General features: G+C 45.8%; 1 protein-coding gene across 1 annotated transcript in view; it reads right to left on the minus strand.

Annotated features, from left to right (window-relative positions):
• Nucleotides 1-621: 621 nt before the first annotated feature.
• Nucleotides 622-23,151, minus strand: part of RAB5A (RAB5A, member RAS oncogene family) — a 190,201-nt gene continuing 167,671 nt past the window's right edge. Inside the window, exon 6 of the mRNA XM_086942168.1 lies at nucleotides 622-2,815. Coding sequence (XP_086798294.1) covers nucleotides 2,700-2,815 — 116 coding nt within the window. The 3' untranslated portion in view covers nucleotides 622-2,699. The remainder of the gene's footprint in view (nucleotides 2,816-23,151) is intronic.

Genomic DNA, 23,151 nt, shown 5'->3' on the forward strand with positions numbered 1-23,151 from the left:
AGTGTTTGTTCCAATGAGCGAACAAATCATGAGTCTTTAAAAACAAGCCCCTAATAAATTTGTCAGGACAAGTGAAGCGGGTACTGAGGAAAGCCGTCAGGCTGAAGAAACGAGTCTGCCCAGCGTTTCACCGTATTTTACAGGACTGTGTGACCTTAGCCTGGAGAGTAATAAATTGAATTTAAGCCTCTGAGCATGTGTCGGACCCATTTTTAATGGGGATTGGTGTTTTATATATAGATATATTTATTTATTTTACAGATTCAGTCTGACGCCTGGAGGTATTCATAAGGTGAGGAATCTGCAGTTAGAATTCCCCATCAGAAATTCATCTTGTCTTCTTTTCTGACTCTTGAGTAGTGTTTAGAGATACATTGTATTCCTGGATAGAAAATGATGCACCCCCAGGAAGGTCATCTAACGTGAAGTACACAAATCGATGGTGTGGAGTTATTTATTAAATTCTATATCCATTGTTTAGAAAATACGTTCTTGATGGGCAAACAGAAATTCATAAGACAGTGTACATACTGATGTATTCCAGTCTCCTGGTGTCACTAGTTTTTTCAAATTTTTGCTAACGTACACATCCAGTCACAAAAAAGACTCAACAGGGTCCTGTTTTGATTTTATACCACTTTATTCAAACCTGAGCACCTCAATATAAAACTAAACACTGCTGAGCTGTTATTTCCTTGTCAAGCCCCGATTACTGCAAATGTACAATCTGCACAGCTATGTTTCTGCTAGCAGTTCGTTATTTAAATAGACTTAAATCATCTCTTTTCCAACACACTTGGCAAATTTCATATAATGAAAATAAAAAGAATTAGTGCAATTATCTGGACAGACCAAAATACAGACTTTAAGAGGAAAAGATTGCAGAGTTCATTATTCACAGAGCAGTGTGTTAATGAGAAATCATGATGTTACAGTTGTAAACCTGGAGAAAGAACCCCAGGTGGGGCTGGAAATGAAAATAACGTTAGGTTTTTCCTGTTTGTTTTTTAGTAACTGTACACAATGTATACATTTAGGCAAATCTCTTACTAATCATATTACAGAACATGTTAAACATAAACGTAGACTTCTAAATAGTACCCTATATACAATATTGTTTTTAATTCCAAATGCAAGATAATTGATGTGAGTATACATAATTGTTAGTGCAGGGGATAGCGCCCTAAAGAGTAACTTAGCTGCTCCCCCATAAAAGCACAAACTGCTTTGCAGTGCCGCGTATGGGGTACTGGCTACCTGTACACCGTGCAAGGCATGACTGAGTAATCATTCTTTGAATATCAAAGGCAGGTGCTTAAAGAAGAAAGAAAAAAGAATCTGTACCCCCCCTCCCCTCATATTTCTAAAGGTTTGTTAGATGCAGCACATAAGTGCATACATGTTGCAATGTTACAGCGGTTTACAAGAACGCTTGCATTTGAAGGAGACATAAGAAATTTACTTTAAGTTATTCTTTTATTTAGGCTTTTCTTAGCGTTGATAATTAAAATGAAATATCACGGTGGCGAATACTTTGATCTGGGAAGGTTGCGCTTGCCAGAGCCTGGTTGCAGTAGGCCAGGACATATCAACATTGGATTCAAACATTCACTTGTTCTTAAATTATGGGGATATGATTTAGAACAAAAGATGGTCTTACCTTTTAAGCACCAAGGAGGAAAATAAGGTAGGTTTTTAAAAGGTATTACGGTAACATTACTCTTTAAAGAGTGTACTTTGGAGCACCTACCATGGCTGGAGAGCACTTCTCCGCTGATCAAGCTAAATGTTGATAAGCACATGGCTGCTCAAAACTAGCTTATGATGAGAACTTTTCTGCTCACGAGTGGAGGAATCAATGGGTCTCACCTAAAAAAGAACTACATAAGAAAGCCTGAGCAATGGCCATGACTAAAAACAAAACCCCAAAAAAGTGCTGTCCTGCTACTGGACCTCGGAGTGCGAAGAAAAGACTGCTGAACATATCAATTTTTTTGCTTCTACTTCAGTGACAAGATTACAGTTGAGGATGATGTCTGTTCGAAATCCCAATTATTTAACCACAATAGTTCTTACCAAGCATAGTAACTAAAGAATATAGTTTTCTGAAAAGCATAGTTTAAATGTTCTTTTGTTTTCCACAAATGCTTTGTGCACTTTCGTCACTGAAAAATTATTAAAATGTGGAATGTACATTTCACCTACATTAAGATGAAGAAATTTCCAGGAAAACTTTGGACGCCAACAAGGGATTTTGCAAAGAATTGTTAAAATAAGCACACTTGGAGGTAACTGGCTTGGGTTCATTCCTAACTCGTTAGTTACTACAGTGGTAATGAAAGCGCCAATGTGCAAAATAGACTCCCCGAAGGTCTAAAAAAAGAACCGCTACCCGCTACATACCCCCAAATGTCAAGATATAAGCGCTACAATTTTAAAATCTTCCGAACAAGACAATTCTTTCAAATGTCCATGTTGTGTAGACTGATAAGACACTTCAGCCAGGTTGTTATACATGCATGTTATTTAAAAAATGACGTTCAAAACACCTAAAATAATTTGGTTATGCAAGTAACACCAGAAGTCTCTCAATAGTTTTGGAAGTTATAATGGGCCAGGTTAAACACTCCATTTCCAATGTTAAGAGCAATTCGGAAGCAGAAGAATTTTCACGCCACGTTTCGAAGCCATCTGCAGGTCTAGGTACTACAACACTGCGTCTTGGGGGTTTGTGTCGGTTCCGTCAGGTCCACTCCTCGACCTCGTGTGGCACTTGCTCCAGTAGTCTGTGGTTCGGTCTTAGGCAACTTTTTAGCTGAAAGATAGGAATAAGTTCACATAAATTCAGTATCGTTCTTTTTCGACCACGTGTGAATGTAGGCTACAAGTCATGATAATGATGTCCTGAACACTTCAATCAAACATACAGACTGAATGCTGTATAAAGTCGGACTGCTGACAAATGCTTCAAGGTCATAGAATGCCATGATCACTATTTAGAGCCAATAATTCATTTTTGGAAAATAGATTTGATAGAATAAGACTAAACAGTCAACTTTCATTGCTTCCAATCCTTGTTTCGACCTTTTGTTTTCTGTTCAATCCAAAGGTATTATGCTTCCCTTATTTCTGCTAGTTAATCCGGCTAATGATGTAAATACCCCTGGACTACTGCCCTCCTGTGCTTCATCACCACTGCTTTCTGTCACAGATCATGCTTACAACTCGGACCCACACTGGTTCATCCCTAATTGAGGACTGCCCGCGCCTGCAGCTTTTTTGGCCTGGCTCAGTCACTCTTGCGTGATCCTACATGCAGTTGTCCCACAGAGCTCTCTTGTCTGAACCTCTCAGGAGCTCAGTTTCCCGTACCCTTGACTGAAGAAAAGCTAGCCAGGGTCTCCGGCATACATCAGTCATCTTGTATGAATGGTCTCATTTTAGCTCGGCTTCTGACAGTTAAAGTTTCTATTAAAGTTTACCGGTCTCAATTAAAAACAAACAGTTCGGAGACAGAGTTAAATATGAAAGAATTACAAAGAAATATACAATTATAATTCAATTCAGCTTTCATCAACTGAACCATCGTGGATGGAATGATGGCAGACCGGACAGGAAGAATAATTGCCTGGCACACACGTAATGCAGGCACCACCTTGGGTAAGAAGGATGGGCAAGCACGGCAGACCAACTTATCCGGGTAGGAAACTGAAGAGTAGATGAACCGAAAGGACCTGAACATTACGAGCAGAAGTAACCGCCACCCAACAGAAATGTTTTTAAAGTAGAAAGTCAAACAGGGCCACTGTGCATTGACTTGGATAGAGGTACCATCAAGCAAGTCAAAACTATGGTCAAAACTTCCGGATGAACAATAAACGGGTGTGGAGGGAAAAAGTACATGAAACCTTTCAAAAAAAGCACCACTTGTGGCAATTTAAACAAGGTAGGTTGGCCAGGGAGACACAAATGCAGACAAAGCTGGCAGAAATACCCAATGCCAAACACTAGCGTTCAAGGGAAAATGCAAACCTCTAGACATTAGACAGGTGTGAAATAAAGGATTCATGTCTTCAGGCTCACACCATGTAACAGACTTGTTCTAGTGGCCAGCATAGATATATTTAATGTAAGAATTTCTAGACACGAAGATGTCTGCAACCTCATCAGGAAGACAAAAGAGTTCTAGCTGGCATTGCTCAAACTCCATGTGTGCAACCACATCACCTGGGATTGGGCGGAGCTCCTATCTTGTTGCAAAAGCAGGTCTGCTCTGAGCAGGCTGCAAAGAGGTGGCAGAATGATAAGAACCAACAGACTGATGTACCAGAGTCAGAAGCGATCAGAATCAGCTGGATCTAATCCTTCAGCAGTTTCAGCGTTACTTTGGACAGAAGTGGAAACTGCAAAAAAGTACAGCAAGACCTGAGACCAGCTTAACGTGAAGGCATTCCTGGGAAGCAATCAGCAGAAAGGTTATGGCACAAAATTCAGTGCACTTTCTGTCCTGGGCTTCAGCTAAGTGATCCATGAAGAAGAAAACCCCAAAGTGGAGAAGATAGCCTTTGGTGCAGCTCTCACTCATGGTCCTCCCAACCCCCCCCCCCCCCCCCCCCCAGAATTGGAGCATCCACTCTCACACTGAAGCAGTGAGTGACGTGGGCCATTACAGGGATGACTCCATGTTGCTGTGTCTGTGTCTACAGGTGAATCATTCCCCACATTCGGTCCTCCACCCTCATGCTACCCTGCAGGTTTATCTACACCACAGAAGAGGTGTTGTGTCGACATAATGTGGATATTGTTGCTCGATATGGAAGGGAAAAAGACCTTTAGGACAAGACAGACCACAAGCAGCTCCAACACATTTATGTGCAGGTGCTGCTCAGACAGATCAGAGACCTGCACCCGTGTTGTCACCCAGACAGGCAACAAAACCCAGCAAGGAGGCATCCGTGACCACAGTAGACCTTGCCTGTTTAAGGCTGAATTGTGTTTCAGACGTTTGGAGGGGTCCATACACCAGTCCAGATCCTGATGCTCAGACTGAAGCTCCACACCTGAGCTGAGAGACTTTCTTGGTGTTGTAGTCATTGCCTCCCTGGACACTCCTGGAGGACTACCATCTGCCACCAAGTATTAGGCACCAAATGGAAACACGATGACATCAGGCTCATTAGGTGCAAAAACTGCAGGATTGGGATTTAATTCAGACCCTTCTGAATCATTGTCCTCGGTTCTTCTCTGAGAATTGAAGCTATCAAAAGATCGAGTTGAGCACTGCTGCAAAAAAGGTCAGCCTATAAGTGAGAGTGAGGGGGACTTCTGGAAATTAATGGTGAGGCACAAATCATGGAGAAGTCATCATCTACGAATATGTTCCTGGACCAGCAGCAGGAAGGATTATGTTACTTACCCAGTAAGCCTCTCTTCTTGGCTTGTAGAGCTGTAGATTCGCATGCTTTCCATACTTGCTGTGCATAGATCGCCACCTAGTGTTGGGTCCGGATGTTTGCACTTTGTTTTTCTTCGAAGAAGTCTTTCCAGTCACGAGGTAGGTGACAACTCCATTCAGTGATAGTGTGCATGGGCATCAACTCCATTGTTAGATTCTACTTTTGCATAGCAAGTTTGAATGCAGTGAACAATCCATCTTAAAATGCCAGATTTAGGGATAGGATTGCCTTTGGGTGGTGGAGCAAATGCAACAAACTGTTGCTTTGTTTCACACAAATCTTGTGTCCTGCTATATAATACAATAACGCTCTTCTGACATCAAGTGTGTGAAGAGCTCGTTCTGCTACAGAATTAGGTTGAGGGAAGAACACAGATAACTCAACTGATTGGTTAAGGTGAAAAGCAGAAACTACTTTAGCGAGGAATTTTGGATCGGTTCTAAGAACTACCCTATCTTTATGAAGCTGAAAGAAGGGTTCTTCGAAGGTTAATGCCTGTAGCGCACCAACTCTCCTTAATGAAGTGATTGCAACAAGGAAAGCAACCTTCCATGAAATGAACTGTAAAGGATAATTATGTGATGGTTTAAAGGGTGGACTCATAGGTCTTGCAAGTACAATGTTAAGAATCCACACTGGTGCCCAAGGGATTCTTGATGGTATTACTCTCTTTAAGCCTTCCATAAAGTTTTAATGACAGGAACTTTGAACGAAGATAAATGCGGTCTGTTATGCAAATACGCAGCTACTGCTGCAAGGTGCAATCGAATAGATGTGTAAGCTAGTCCAGATTGCTGTAGGTGCAAACAGTAACAAATAATGTTTTGAACAGAAGCATCTAGAGGAATACATTTGTTGTTACAATAGACAGCAAATTGTTTCCACTTTGCTGCATAACAACCTCTGGTAGTAGGATTTCTTGCTTCTTTTAAATAGTCATATAGTCTGGTGGCAAATTTAAATATCCAAACTCTGACTTCAGGAGCCAAATTGATAAATTGAGCTCCCTGGGATTTGGATGCTTGATTTCTCCATTGTTCTGAGTGAGATGACTGGAGGCGAGTTGTAGTTTTTTTATGTGGAACTACTGATAGCTTTAACAGGGTGGTTTACTATGGTACGGGCCAATGTGGAAGCTACTTAAATCAGTGTGAGTGAGGTTTGCCTGAGTTTGAAAACCAGAAACGGAAGGTGTGGGAGGAAAGGAAAAGCTTAGGCAAATATCCCTGACCAATTCATCCATAGACTTTGGAGAGAGGCTCTGGGAATCTGGAGGCGAAGTTTGGGCATTGTGAGTTGTCTACTGTGGCGAACAGATCTATTTGTGGGTATCCCCATTGTTGAAAGTATGGAAGGAGAACCTGGGGATGAAGCTCTCGCTTGTGTATTTGCTGCCTCTTTTTGCTGAAGAGGTCGGCAATTTGATTGTTCATTCCAGGAAGGTGTTCTGCTAGAAGATTATAATTCTGCAGAGAGTGACGGGTGTGGATGTCCACCAACACTACATCACTTAATTGACCCTCTGATTGATTCCACTGACGTGCAAAAGATTCTTGTAGAGGGCACATGTGTAGTCTTGCATGAGGCACTATTGCGATGCAGGACGCCATCATTCCTAGTAGTTGCATGAAAGTCCTGGCTGGTACGGTTTGGTCGGTCTGGAATTGTAGCAATAGAGTTAGGATATTGCGAATTCTGGCTGCAGTGGGAGAGGCTAGAGCCGCGTGAGTATTGAGAGTGGCTCCTAGATAAGATTGTATCTGAGAAGACTAAGTGAGTCTTTTGCATGTGGACCATGAAACCCAATTGGTGGAGTGGGTGTAGCATGGTTTGAGTGTGTTCTAGAAACTTTTGAGGTGTCAAGTGTCAAGGTGCCAGTCGTCTAGGTACGGTTAGACGTGAATTTGTCGTCTTCTGAGAAGAGCTGCCACTACTGCTAGACACTTGGTAAACACTCTGGGAGCAGTTGTTACTACTAATGGGAGTACTTTTAACTGCTAATGTTTGCCTGCTATTACAAATCTGATATATTTGCGATGAGCTGGATGGACCGGAATGTGAAAATATGCATCTTTTAAGTCTAGTGTGGACATAAAATCGCCTTGCTGTAGAAGTGGAAGGACCTGTTAAAGCGTTACCATATGGAAATGTTCTGACAGTATGTACTGGTTTAGCACTCTTGAGATCCAAAATTCATCTTAAGGAGCCGTCCTTTTTTGGGGACTAGAAAAGAGAGAAAGTAAACTGCTTAACCGTGGTACTGTAATGGAACTGGTTCTACGGCTCCCTTTTCTAAGAGAGATTGCACCTTTTGTTTGAGTGGCTGTAAGTGGTCTGACAACAGTTTGTGAATGCAAGGTGAGATGTTTGGAGGATTGGTGGTAAGCTTCAGGCAACAGCCATGTCAGATAAGGTTGATTACCCATTTGTCGGTTGGTATGGATTGTCAAATGGAGAGAAACAGTTGAAGTCTTCCCCCGACAGGTGTTAAGTATTGGGAAGAGGATTGTGTATTGCTTTTATAAGAGGAAACATTTGGGTCTGAGGATGTATTTTTAGAGTTTGTGAATGAATGCAAGGTGGGATGTTTGAAGGATTGGTGGTAAGCTTCAGGCAACAGCCGTGTCAGATAAGGTCGATCACCCATTTGTCGGTTGGTATGGTGTCCGTTGGTATGGAATGTCAAATGGAGAGAAACAGTTGAAGTCTTCCCCCGACAGGTGTTACGTATTGGGAGGGGGGGGGGGTGCAGCAGCAAAAGTAGCAGCAAAAGGAGCCATTATTTGAAGGGAACTGGAGCACTTCCATGGACTTTGCCACTTCAGTATCTTTTTTCATTTTTTCTAAAGACTTATTGACTTCAGAACCAAACTAGTGTTCTTTGTCAAAAGGAGTTTTTAAAATGGATTGTGAACCTCAGGTTTAAACGCCGAAATCCTAAGCCATGCATGCCTTCAAAAGAGAATGTTGGTATTGACCTCACTAGCTGCGGTGTCAGCAGCATCTTAGAGCACATCTGATTGAAGAGTTAGAAATGAGTTTCCCCTCTTGAACCAACTCTTGTGTCTTGGCTTTGTGATCGTCTAGGAGATATTGGAGCAGTTGCTCCATCTCGTCCCAGTGTGCCATGTCGTACCTAGCTAGTAGGCCCTGTGTGTTTGCGATGCACTAGTGGTTAGCGGCTTAAGCAGCCACTCGTTTCCCCGAGACTTCTATATGTTTAGATTCTTTGTCTGGGAGACGTGCATCACCAGAGGTTTGCGAATTAGCTCTTTTGCGATCAATGGACACCACATGTGAGTCGAGAGGTAATAGTCCTTTGATAAAGACAGGATCAGATGGAGAAGGTTTATATTTGTTAGCGACCCTGGGAGTTAAAATACGTGCTCACACAGGGTCTTCGTAGATGTCATCTGCATGCCTCATCATGCTCATTAGCATAGGGAGTGTTTGACTAACTGTGTGTGGACCCAGTGTTTCAAATAAAAAGTCTTCCAAGGACTCTTTATGTAAGGCCAACCCACTCTCCTGCTCTTGCAATAAGTTCTTGATAAGCCACCTCCAAACCAGATTTGTCCTTCTAACAGGAGGATTTTGGCTCTGAACCAGATTTGTCCTTCGAACCGGAGGGTTTCGGATCTGAAGATGATCTCGTCCGACTCAGTTCCGAGCAGGAAGGCTTGACGATTTGTTTCGGTGCCGAGCCAGGAGGCGGGGCGGCGGAAACATTGTCTAGGTGCTGACCTTGGCCATAAGGCAGAGGTGGTGCCATAGCCTTATGCTTTTTGGAAAAGGTTTTGGGGGGTATGGGGTCTTTGGTACTCACAGCACCTTGTCACAGACGCATGTCTTCGAACTCCAAATCGATCCTGAGTTCAGAATCAGACTCTGGAACGTTGGAAGGCCTCTTCCGCCGCCAACGCTTCGACCTCTTCCTGCTCGGATACTTTGCCTAAGATATCTGGAGTGTGTTGAATGCTTTGGTGTTGCATTTCTCATTGTCGAGCCAGACGATTGGGTAGAGTTTTCTTGGACCGAAACGATTTACAGGGATCGCAGTCTTCCTCCTTGTGTGCCAGAGAGAGGCACAAGTTACAAACTTTATGAAGGTCATTGCGAAGGTACTTGGCGTGGCACTGAGGACAGAATTGAAATGGAGTCTGTTCCATAAGCAGAAGGCCGGAGGGCCACAGCTAGGCCGGAGGGCAGCTCACGGGGTTTTCAATCTAAAATAGAGACTGATTCAATACGTGGAGAACAAGGAAATGGGTTCAAAACAATACTGTCAAGGGTAGAGTGGATTGCGCACTGAGGGGAACCCCAAGAACTGTTTCGAACCGGAGCACAGCAATACACGTCCGAACCAGATGGTGAAAAAAACAAAAACGATGGAGTCGATGCCCGTGCGCACTATCACCGAAAGGAGGAGGCACCTTTCCTGGTGACTGGAAAGACTTCTTCGAAGAAAATTCGAAGAAAATTAACTTGCAAACATCCGGACCCCACACTATATGGCAGGAGTATGCAAAGCATGTGCATCTACAGCACACATGCCTTGAACCTTTACTTTCATCAGCCAGTGATCAAAGTACAGAAATACATAGGCACCCAACTGCCACAGTGAAGCTGCCATGAGCAGCACGTTTGTGAAGGCTTATGGGGCTGTTGTCAGTCAAAATGGCATCCCAACTTGAACCTTAAGTGGCACCAGTGAGCGGTAGAATCAGAAGATGAAAGAAAGTGTCTAGGATGCCCAGGTACAACATCCAGTCTCCCCAGTTCAAGGCCATCTAGGTCTGCAGTATGAAGAAGTACAAAAGGTATAGATCCTGGATAGGCCTTGAGTAAAATCCTGTACCTCTCTCCTCCAGTGGCACCAAGTCTATGGAGCCCTTGACCAGCAAGGCAAGAACTTTCGCCTCTTGCATCGAAGCAGAGTCAGTGAGCACACTCTGAAGGAAAGGGGATGGTCTAGTGGCGAGGACTGGAAAGGTTGTTCTTTGTGCCTGAATAACAGCACAGTACTCTGACTGCAGGCCTCTAGTTTACTTCTACCTCCCGAGTCCCACTGCCATTTTGCTCCCAGCGCTGCTTGTTGTGCTCCAGACAGATTTGTCTGCTCCTGAAAGGGCCCTGCTAGTATTTAGAAGGTCTGTGACTTGCATTCCTGTTCTGGACACTGCTTCGCCCTGCTACATCGGCACTGTCACACTCCTCCATCCACCCAGGCTGATGGGCAAAGCACCAGCTCCTTTGCTGAATCCGATCTACTACGCTTAAGCTCTTCCCATAAGCTGTGCTGCTCTACCAATCCTCTCCCAGCAAGTTCTCAACTTTTGCTAGCATCTCAAGAAAGGCATGCATACAACTTCTTCCATAGGCCGACTATAGGCAGAACTGGGCACACTGTAAATCTGAAATTGTGCGATCCAACGATAAAGGGTATGCCCATTTTTAAAGCTCTTTTACAAAGTGAAGCCAGCCATACTTTAATCAGCCTAACTACTCAAAAAAGCAGTCTTTTGATGAAACGTGAATTCTTAGCATTTTTATATTTTTTTCTCAAAGTCTTGTTTTAAAATCTTCTGGCGTTGCCATTTATGGACGTTCCCACAAGTTTGGTGTTTTGACAGTGCACTAGTGGAATGAACAGATAATGACCCATATCATATCTTCGTTTGCTCCTCTGCAGTGCTTATTAACATAACTGAAGGGGAAACAGATAAGCTTGCTGTGATCATTGTGGGGTGTGTAACCACCCTTACAGAGAACTATAAACAGTCACACAAACTTACCAGTCAATGAAGAAATGCTTTCACTTGTAAAATAGTGAGACATATTGGCTTGGCAATAGTTTTTTTGTACTACTAGGTTATGTACGGCTGCATAACTGTCCTGGTTAAGGTCCCACTGAAGGGCCTGCATATGCCAACGGGCATGTGTTACAAGTGGGATGCAGGAGGCTATGAGGCTCAACAACCTCAGGGCCACAGTCAATGAAATTCACAATAGTGGTTGAAATATCAGTATCATAGTTTGAATATCCTGGGTGTGCAGCTCAGGAGGATATGCCGGACCTGCACTGTGACCACAACAGCTCAGATGAAAGGGAGCATCAGATAATTCGCCAGGTGTGACTTCTGCACTTTGATAGTGAAACCTCAGCAAATACAGGGGCTTCACTGTAGGCTGGAGATGGGAGCCTACTCCCTGTGGCGAGCCCACATTCAACAGCCAATCGTCAAGTTAAGAAAAGACTGGAACCCCTGACCTCCGCAGGTGAGCTGCAACTACAGCCATTGTAGTGTAGTTCCTATATTCCCAATAGGCTCTGCGCATTGGAATAATATATCCTATAGATTTGACGTAGGACTTAGGTCGACTAGGTCTCTATCGAACATATTAGACTTAATTGCGAGTGCCAGCTAGCTCAGAGGTCCCTAGAAACTTTCTTGAATAAACAAGAAGGGATTCGTTTCTGACAACCGCATAAACATGACAACTTTGTTTCCCCAAGATAAAACGTATCTTCAGAGTCGTGGAAACAATAGATAGATATTTCACTCAGTCAATCGTGCATGCTTTGTTTCATCAGAGGTGCAGAGAAATAGAGCAGAGAGGAATTTTCAATAAAAAGTATTTATTAAACAGACTTCTTTCTCATGCAGAAGAAATCAACTGCTACCATCGTAATACTGGCTGTAAAGTATAGTACGTACAGCAAGAAGAGTATTATAAAATGATACTGTAAAAGCTTGGTATGGTTTCTAAGCCATAAAATACATACATAAATAACAATGACCAAAAGTACTCAACTGGTGCTTCTAAAATACGCCTACCCCAATGTACCCAACCTAAGTCTAGTACGAGGGAAGAAGTAAGTGAGGTGTAGCATAGGTTTAGTATTCTTTTTGCCAAGAATCTATCCAAGTTTTCTCTTAGGGTCTAATCGGCTTGGTTTAGAATGAAGGAGGTCTGGTATCTCTGTCTCAGGACTCGATTTCCTAACACCCCGCAGGGGAGCTTGGAAACACTGGAGCTGGATTTCTCGGCAAGAGAAAACACAGCGTCTCTCTCAGTGCGTCAGCTGGAGGGTGCTGTATGAGCTGTGACGCCAAGGTGGATGTAGGTTTGCCTTTCTGACTCAAACTCTGGAACGCATTACCCACCGAGATCAGAAGCTGTACAGTTCTGATGTGCTTTAGGGGACTGCTGAAAACTTGGCTTTTCATGCAGGCCTACGCATAACGCCATCTGGGTCATATCTCAGTCATAGCGCCATGAAACCTCTGGGCGTACGTGTGCTCTAGAAATCATTGCCAACATAACATAGCTGTGTCGGGCAAGTAGATAGTCGAACTGCTCCAAACCACAGTATGTTTGCTAGGGCAAGTGTGGGCATATTTATACCTTGATGGTCCAGAGTTTGACGTAAAGTTGGACATAACGGCATCAAAGAATCGCAGTTCTTTGAAAACTCCATGAGTTCTTGGGCGAATCAATATTCAAGCAAGGGGAAGTCCCTGACTGCTGAAGCAGAGTTTTCCAAGAAATCGTTGTGGCTTTTCGGAACTAGTGGAAGTATCAATGCCTGTATTTGGACTGCATGGGCTATGCCTAAATATGGTTATGATTTCTATGCCTATATAAGGACAAGGTGATTTATACCTATATAAGGGCATGAACCAGGAAAATTACACTAGGGTCCTGAAATGCTATACAACACCCACTTTCGCTTTATTATGTTCGACATTACTAAATTCTAAGCATTTAAAACATATCTAAAGCATGTGTTTACAATCCCACCCAAAATACACAAAATGCATTTGAAAATGGTTGTACACGAAAAAGAGTATTTGTGCTGTACGTAAGGATAGCTTTACTCCAGTTCCGCAGTGAGCATGGGACCCACGCCACTGGAGTCAAGCTATCCTGGCTGAAGACTGATTTGCATATAGCCATGTCTGTACTGGGGTGGCTTGGTGAGCAAAATAACGATGGATTTAACCCAGACATGTGACTGGGGGTGAATGTTTTGCCATTGTGCAACATTCCGTCCATCATCTTGTGTGTTTTGCTGTTCACCCTATGTGGGAAGGGTATGCTTAGACGTGGGTCCTGTGCTCACTACGCCACTGGAGTCAAGCTATTCTGGCTGATTACGGCGGATAGCCAGAAACCGGTCCTAGGATGCTTGATTCCGGTCCAGGGAAGACATGGCTTGGCAGTTCGGGCTGGACTGTTCCCATGAGGCACAGGGTCAAGACTGATTTGCATTTGGCCATGTCTGAACCGGGGTGGCTTGGTGAGTAAAATAACGATGGTTTAAACCCAGATCTGTGACTGGGGGGTGAATGTTTTGCCATTGTGCAACATTCCGTTCATCATCTTGTGTGTTTTGCTGTTCACCCTATGTGGGTAGGGTATGCCCAGACGTAGGTCCCGTGCTCACTACGCCACTGGAGTCAAGCTATCCTGGCTGAATACGGCCGATAGCCAGAAACCAGTCCTAAGATGCTTGATTCCGGTCCAGGGAAGACATGGCTTGGCAGTTCGGGCTGGACTGTTCCCATGAGGCACAGGGTCAAGACTGATTTGCATATGGCCATGTCTGAACTGGGGTGGCTTGGTAAGGGTAGGAAATTGAGTAGTAGATGAACAGAAAGGACCTGAACATTACGAGCAGAAGTAACCGCCACCCAACAGAAATGTTTTAAAGTAAAAAGTCAAACAGGGCCACTGTGCATTGACTTTAATAGAGGTACCATCAAGCAAGTCAAAACTAGGGTCAAATCTTCTGGATGAACAATAAACTGATGTGGAGGGAACGAGTACATCAAACCTTTCAGAAAAAGCACCACTTGTGGCAATTTAAACAAGGAAGGTTGGCCAGGGAGACACAAATGCAGACAAAGCTGGTAGGAATACCCACTGCCAGACAGTAGCGTTCCAGGTTAAATGCAAACCTCTAGACATTAGACAGGTGTGAAATAAAGGATTCATGTCTTCAGGCTCATACCATGTAACAAACTTGTTCTAGTGGCCAGCATAGATATATTTAATGTAAGAATTCCTATACACGAAGATGTCTGCAACCTCATCAGGAAGACAAAAGAGTTCTAGCTGGCATTGCTCAAACTCCATGTGTGCAACCACATCACCTGGGATTGGGTGGAGCTCCTATCTTGTTGCAAAAGCAGGTCTGCTCTGAGCAGGCTGCAATGAGGTGGCAGAATGATAAGTACCAACAGACTGATGAACCAGAGAGAGAAGTGATCAGAATCAGCTGCACCTAATCCTTCGTCAGTTTCAGCATTACTTTGGACAGAAGTGGAAAACTGCAAAAAAGTACAGCAAGACCTGAGACCAGCTTAACATGAAGGCATTCCTGGGAAGCAATCAGCAGAAAGATTATGGCACAAAATTCAGTGCACTTTCTGTCTTGGGCTTCAGCTAAGTGATCCATGAAGAAGAAAACCCCAAAGTGGAGAAGATAGCCTTTGGTGCAGCTCCCACTCATGGTCCTACCAAAAACCCCCACAGAATTAGAGCATCCACTCTCACACTGAAGCAGTGAGTGACGTGGGCCATTACAGGGATGACTCCATGTTTCAGTGTCTGTGTCTACAGGTGAATCCCCTCCCACATTGGGTGCTCAACCTTCATGCTACCCTGCAGGTTTATCTACACCACAGAAGAGGTGTTGTGTCGATAGAATGTGGATATTGTTGCTCGATATGGAAGGGAAAAAGACCTTCAGGACAAGACAGACCACAAGCAGCTCCAACACATTTATGTGCAGGTGCTGCTCAGACAGATCAGAGACCTGCACAAGTGTTGTCACCCAGACAGGCAACAAAACCCAGCAAGGAGGCATCCATGACCACAGTAGACCTTTCCTGTTGAAGGCTGAATGGTGTTTCAGAAGTTTGGAGGTGTCCATCCACCGGTGCAGATCCTGATGCTCAGACAAGCTCCACACCTGCCAAGAGACTTTCTTGGTGTTGTAGTCGTTGCCTCCCTGGACACTCTTGGAGGACTACCATCTGCCACCAAGTATTAGGCACCAAATGGATACACAATGACATCAGGCTCATTAGTGCAAAAACTGCAGGATTGTGATGTAATTCAGACCTATCTGAATCATTGTCCTCGGTTCTTCTCTGAGAACTGAAGCTATCATAAGAGTTAGTTGAGCACTGCTGCAAAAAAGGTCAGCCTATAAGTGAGAGTGAGGGAGACTTCTGGAAATTAATGGTGAGGCACAAATCATGGAGAAGTAATCTGCGAATATGTTCTTGAACCAGTAGCAGGAAGGATTATGTTACTTACCCAGAAAGCATCTGTTCTTGGCATGTAGAGCTGTAGATTCACATGTTTTCCATACTTCTGCCATCTAGTGTTGGGTCCGGATGTTTGCAAGTTATTTTTCTTTGAAGAAGTCTTTCCAGTCATGAGGTAAGGGGACTCCTACTATCAGTGATAGTGCGCATAGGCATCGACTCCATTGTTAGATTGTTTTCCCGAAAAAGGGTGAGAATGGAGTGAGTGTAGTACAGAGATGTCCATGCGTATATAATGTCAATAATAAGAACTGCAACAACTACAGGTGTCCGGGGAGGTGGGAGGGCGCATGTAAATCTACAGCTCTACATGTCAAAAACAGATGCTTATTGGGTAAGTAAAATAATCCGTTCGAGTCACGTGTCCTGGGCTTTGCATAGACTACAAAGCAGTATTCTCCCAAAGCGAGCGGTGGCTAACCAGTAGATGTTGCAGTTGTTTGAAAAAGTGTCTTTAGCACTGCTTGCCCTACATTGGCGTGTTAACACATCCACACAATAGTGTTTGGTAATTGTGTGCAGTGTAGATCATGTTGCAGCTTTACATAGGTCAGCTACAGGAATGTACAGGTACCCTCACCCCATCATTCCGCCTTTGTCTATATATCTACTCAATACCAGGTCGGCGGTCAAACACCATCATGAGCTGTTTGTCCTACTCGATTCAGAGAAACCTGACTTACTGCTCCTGACCGAAACCTGGTACTGTGATTCCTCCCTCCCTGTTCTCCTGGCCACCTTACCCCCCTCCTATGTGGCCTTACGTGCCGACCGCCCAGCAGGCAGGGCTGGCGGTGGGGTCGCCTTAATTGCTCGGTCGGAATTGAATTTCCAATCACTTCCCTTTCCCCCCATCCCCCCTGTTGACTTTTTGGTAGTCCGCTCTCTTTTATCCTCCCCGCCCATTACTTGTCTTTTAATGTATCTCCCTCCTCAGCCTTCGCCATCGTTCCTACCGGCATTTCAAGACCTGGTGTCCAACCTGGTGATCAACTACGCCTCGGTCTTGGTGCTGGGAGACTTCAATTACTGGCCCTCAGACCCTCATGAATGTACGTCCTCAAAAGAATTTACAGAATCTCTCCTGTCTCTCAACTTCACACCGCATATAACTGTTCCCACTCATTCCCATGGGCATATACTCGACCAGGTCTGGTCTCTCAATCTCCCAGTGGCTTCGGCGGCAGTCTCTCCCTGCCCCTGGTCCGACCATGCCCTTATCTCCCTCTCCATTCCCCGTAATCCGGTATTAAAAACCCCGCATGCCAAAAACACCTGGGCGCGGAACTGGAATAGACTGGATCTCCCCTCCCTGACCTCTCTGCTTCGTAACTCCTCTCCCACCCTCCCTGGCTTATCTTCTACCTCCCAAGCCAAGGCCATAAACACCTGGTTGGCTGGGGGCTGTGACTCAATGGCTCCCCTCCGTCGCATTTCCATCCGTCGACCTAAGGATTCTAACAGATGGTTTAACGACCACCTGAAAGAGCTTAAATTGAGCACCCGACGGGCGGAGAGGCAATGGAGGAAAAATTACTGTCCTCTATCAAAAACTCACTTCCTCACATCACTGGCCAATATAAAACAGCAATCCTTGCCGCAAAAACCACCCATTTTTCTGCTAAAATAGCGTCTGCTGAAAATAAACCCAGGGAAATCTTTGGCATAGTGAATGACCTGGCATTCTCAGATCGAACCTCACCCCAAATCCCTCCCTCCCAGCTTCTTTGTGATCAACTTAACACCTACTTCCTGGATAAAATCGTTACCATCAAGGCCAATATTCCACCACCTTCACCTGCATTTGTTGATCCTTCCCCCCCCACCGTTCAATGCCTTCTCACCTCCATCCCCCCCCTTACTCAGGAATCATTTCTGGAGATCCTCCCCAGAGTGAAGTCCGGGTCCCCGGCGGATGTCTGTCCGGCACGTATCCTGCAGCAAATTTACTCCTGCTGTTTTGAACCCCCCATCGTCTTCCTTAACCACATCGGTGCTTATCGTATTCCCCCTCCTGTGCTGGAAAACGGTAAATCCCATTATTCATGACGAGCTCAGCTCGTCATGAGATACGAGAAGGATACCTCATGACGAGCTGAGCTCGTCATGAGCGTCGAAGGAGTTAACAGCTCCTTAGCACAGGGCGTAGTGACCCCTGCGCTAAAGGCAGCCACGATAGTACCCATCTTGAAGAAACCTGGCGCGGACCCTTCCATCTCGGCCAACTATCGCCCCATCTCCCTGCTGCCCTTTTTGGGCAAGGTGATGGAACGCCACGTCACCGCGGTACTGAGCGCCCATATTGAGACCAATGGGGGGCTGGCATCGCGCCAGGCCGGTTTCCGTCCCAGACATTCGACCGAATCGGTTGTGGTCTCAGTCCTAGATAACCTCAGAAAGGGCATGGATGATAACAAACACCAGGCACTGGTCCTCCTTGACCTGTCCGCCGCCTTTGACACGGTGGACCATACCATCTTACTGTCCCGTGTCAGGGCGGCTGGAATAGGGGGATCAGCCCTGGTTTGGCTCTCCTCCTTTCTGAGGGACCGCACCCAGGCAGTGCGGCTAGGCAACTTCTCTTCCACTCCCCTCCCTGTCACTTGCGGTGTCCCCCAGGGATCCTCTCTTTCTCCCCTACTTTTCAATCTCTATATCTTTCCTCTTATCTTCGCGCTCCAGCAGCTGGAGGTCACCGTGTATAACTATGCGGATGATCTCCAGCTCATCTTTGATCTATCCTCTTCTCCCCTCTCTATCTCTAACTTCCAGTCTACTATGACATTCATCAGGGACTGGATGAACCACAACCATCTTAAGTTGAACCCGGATAAAACCGAGTTGGTTCTCACCGGTGGTTCATCCAGCCCCTGGAACTCTCTCTTCTGGCCCCCTTCTCTGGGTCCCGCACCTTCCCCCTCATCCACGGTCAAAACACTGGGTGTCAAAATGAACCACCAGCTCACTCTCCACTCACAAATCAGCTCCGTGGTTTCCTCTTGTTTTCTCACCCTCCGCACCATCCGCTCTGTTTCCCGCTTTTTCTCCCCTCAGGCACTCAAGATCATTATGGCCGCCCTGGTGATATCAAGGCTGGATTATGCCAACGCCCTCTATCATGGCATTCAAGCTTACAGTCTGCGTAGACTTCAGTCGATCCAGAACCAGGCGGCCCGGCTGGTTTATGGCCTCCCACGCTACCACCATTCCACCCCCCTTCTTAGGGAGCTTCACTGGCTTCCCATAAAAGAACGTTCCCTTTTTAAGATTGGCTGCATGGTCTTTCAGGCCCGTCAGGGCACTGCCCCCGCTTTTATCTCTTCCTTAATAAAACCCTATGTTCCCACAAGAGAGCTCCGGTCTTCCTCTAAGTCCCTTCTTCAGACCCCCCGCTTTACACGTAAAAAGTGGGGTGGGGCAAACTTCTCCACTTTGGCCCCAACATTTTGGAACTCCCTCCCTGACCATCTTCGTTCTGCTACCCAGTACCTCTCCTTTCGTAAAGATCTAAAAACCTTCCTCTTCAATCAGGCTTTCCCCGCTTAGATCCTCATTCCTATCACTCTTGTCTTCTCCCTCAGCTGCCGATCCTGCTCACTAGCGCCAAGAAACCGCATGGTGTACGTTGCGCTTTATAAATGTTTTAAATTAGAAATTAGAAATTAGAATGTTACTTAAAAAGGCTACAGATGCCCCTATTTTGCAAGTGGAATGTGCTCTAGGTCGTATGGATGGAACATGCTACTTACCCTTTATGTATCTGTTCATGGCATTTAGAGCTGAAGAGTCATATGCTGTGCATAGATCGCCATCTAGTGTTGGGTCCAGATGTTTGCACTTTGTCTTTCTTCGAAGAAGTCTTTCCAGTCACGAGGGAGGTGACAACTCCTTTCAGTGATAGTGTGCATGGGCACCAACTCCATTGTTAGATTGTACTTTTGCATAGCAAGTTTGAATGCACTGAACAATCCATCTTAAAATGCCAGATTTAGAGATAGGATTGCCTTTGGGTGGTGAAGCAAATGCCTTTGGGTGGTGGAGCAAATGCAACAAACAGTTGCTTTGCTTTACGAAAATCTTTTGTCCTGCTATATAATACAATAACGCTCTTCTGACATCAAGTGTGCGAAGAGCTCGTTCTGCAACAGAATTAGGTTGAGGGAAGAACACAGATAATGCAACTGATTGGTTAAGGTGAAAAGGAGAAACTACTTTAGCGAGCAATTTTGGATCGGTGCTAAGAACTACCCTATCTTTATGAAGCTGAAAGAAGGGTTCTTCTAAGGTTAATGCCTGTAGCGCACCAACTCTCCTTAATGAAGTGATTGCAACGAGGAAAGCAACCTTAAATGAAAGAAACTGTAACGGATAATTATGCAATGGTTTAAAGGGTGGACTCCTAGGTCTTGTAAGTACAATGTTAAGAATCCACACTGGTGCCAGAGAAATTCTTGATGGTATTACTCTCTTTAAGCCCTCCATAAAGGCTTTAATGACAGGAATTTTGAACAAAGATAAATGTGGTCTGTTCTGCAAATACGCAGCTACTGCTGCAAGGTGCAATCGAATAGATGTGTAAGCTAGTCCAGATTGCTGTAGGTGCAAACAGTAACAAATAATGTTTTGAACAGAAGCATCTAGAGCATGGGTACTCACAAACTTTCTCTCGGGGCCGAATTTACAGTGTAGTTTGTGGCCGAGGGCCGCACTGGTGGAGGCGGGGTCAGTAGGGGAGGGGCTAGAGAAAAAAAGAACTGTGACCATGAGGTTGAACACAGGCCACTACAGAGGACACTTTCGTCCACTGAGCCAACAGACCCAGCATACACACATCTCTCTCTCTCTCTTTCCCTCCCTCTGTCTGTCTCTCTCTCCCTCCCTCTGTGTGTCTCTCTCCCTCCCTCTGTGTGTCTCTCTCCCTCCCTCTGTGTGTCTCTCTCCCTCCCTCTGTGTCTCTCTCCCTCCCTCTGTGTCTCTCTCCCTCCCTCTGTGCCTCTCTCTCTCCCTCTGTGTCTCCCTCCCTCCCTGTGTGTCTCCCTCCCTCCCTGTGTGTCTCTCCCTCCCTCTGTGTGTCTCTCCCTCCCTCTGTGTCTCCCTCCCTCTGTGTGTGTGTCCCTCCCTCTGTGTGTCCCTCCCTCTGTGTGTCCCTCCCTCTGTGTCTCCCTCCCTCTGTGTCTCCCTCCCTCTGTCCCCCTCCCTCTGTCTCCCTCCCTCTGTCGCCCTCCCTCTGTCGCCCTCCCTCTGTCGCCCTCCCTCTGTCGCCCTGTCTCTGTCTCCCTCCCTCTGTCTGTCTCCCTCTCCCTCACTCCGTCTCCCCCTGACTCCCTCCGTCTTCCTCTCTCTGTCTGCCTCTCTCTCCCTCACCCTCCCTCCATCCCTTAGTCTCCCTTTCTCTCCCTCTCCCTCCCTGTCTGTCTGTCTCCCTCTCTCTGTCATGGCCTGTCTCAGTCTGTCTCTGCCTCTGTCTCTGTCTGTCTCTGTCTCTACCTCTCTTTGTCTCTATCTCTGTCTCTCTCCCTGTGTCTCTCTCGCTCGGTCTCTCTCTCTCTCTCTCTCTGTCTCTATCGCTGTCTGTCTCTACCTCTATCTGTCTCTGCCTCTATCTATCCCTGTCTCTGACCCTATCTAGCTCTGTCTGTCCCTGTCTGTATCTGTCTCTGCCTCTATATGTCTCTGTCTCTATATGTCTTTAGCTGTCTCCATCTGTCTCACCTCACCCGGCTCTCACTCCCTGCTGCCCTCCCACCTCACTGGGCTCTCACTCCCTGCTGCCCTCCCACCTCACCCGGGCTCTCACTCCCTGATGCCCTCCCACCTCACCCGGGCTCTCACTCCCTGCTGCCTCATTGGGCAGAGTCCACAGAAGTGAGGCTATGGTTGTGTAATTTGTTCTGGGTAAATTAGTACAGAGTGATGAGCAACACTGTTGGGTCTGAGATTTGGGAACAGCTGAAGTGAGCAGGAGGGGACACTTATTGTATGTGTGCACACTTGGTGGACGTGTGCACACATGATGGAAAGCATCGGGTGGCGGTGTGCAGTATCAATCTGTCCATGTTGGACCTGTGCAGAGGGTAGTGTTCATGTGCAGGCTACCGCTCTGTATGCACAAGTGCAGGGCGGTATACAAAGTCAGGATGACGGTCTGTGGAAAGTATTACAACCTGGGTGTTCATGGTTCTAACTGCCAAGCATAGACAGCTGTGATATTGTTGTGGTGACTAGTGTTTAGTGTGCAATGAGTCTGGAAATCAGCATGACATATCAGGTATGCACACACACAGAGTGCAAGCCCTCACCTACTTCGCAGAACCAGTTGTAGGCGCCTCTCGTTAGAATTTTATTATGCACATATACACACCGTGTGCGAAATTCTTAAAGTGTGCAGGGAGATACATGCTGCTGGAGTTGGTGTCCCTCATGCAGGAGGTTAGTGTGTACCATGGCATGTCATATGAGCACAAGCGGCACGCAGCCCCTCACCTAGCTCGCAGGACTTGTCGCAGGGGTGCAGAGGGCGGCTGAGGTGGTGCATGCCACTGGTGTTAGTGCTCCGTGTGCAGGAGGTTAGTGTGCAGGAAGCCACGCGTGCACACGCTGCACGCAGCCCCTTATTCAGCTCGCATGACTTGTTGCAGAGTGTGCAGTGGGCGGCTGGGGTGGTTCATGCCGCTGGTGTTAAGTGCCACGTGTGCATGAGGCAGTGTGTTGCACACAACTCGTGCTGCTCCTTACCTAGGTCGCAGAGCCGGCTGAGGTGGTGCGGATCCCCCAGAATGACATAGCAGTTACAGTGCTCCTTTGATTTCAGTGATGTAATTCAATTTTTTTTATCATCAGCTAATAGGCCGCAATAATCAAAACAATTGAGCACATGGCAATGCCTGCTATACCATGGCCTACTTAGAGTTATAGGACTGCTTTATAGATTCTACATTTAATTGCTCAATTTCAGATGAAGACACGATTTTCTTTAAGAAAAGGTGTAAAGAAAAAGAGCATGCATTTTAAGCAGTTCTCACTTGTGTTTCAAACGTCAAAGAACCTAGAAGAGATTGAGTTTGAAGACCAGAAACATAAATGTACTCCATCCTTTCATTTTTTTATAATGCTGGTTTACGCATGCAAGCTCTTCTAATGTTCAGAATTCGCTACTTCCTGGAACTAGCTGCCTATTGAATGCAGACACTCCATAAAGGTTGAGGCCAAGCTCTCACTCCCTGCTGCTGCATCCCCCCCCCGCCCTCACAGCTTCCCAGGCACACACACATTCGCACCCCAGTATTTCACAGGTCTTTAAAAGACCATTTACATGTTAATGAGGCTTTCTTCACCTCTTCTTAGCGCCCCTG

Source organism: Lissotriton vulgaris, chromosome 10 (assembly GCF_964263255.1).
Source record: "Lissotriton vulgaris chromosome 10, aLisVul1.2, whole genome shotgun sequence".
Lineage (NCBI taxonomy): Eukaryota > Metazoa > Chordata > Amphibia > Caudata > Salamandridae > Lissotriton > Lissotriton vulgaris.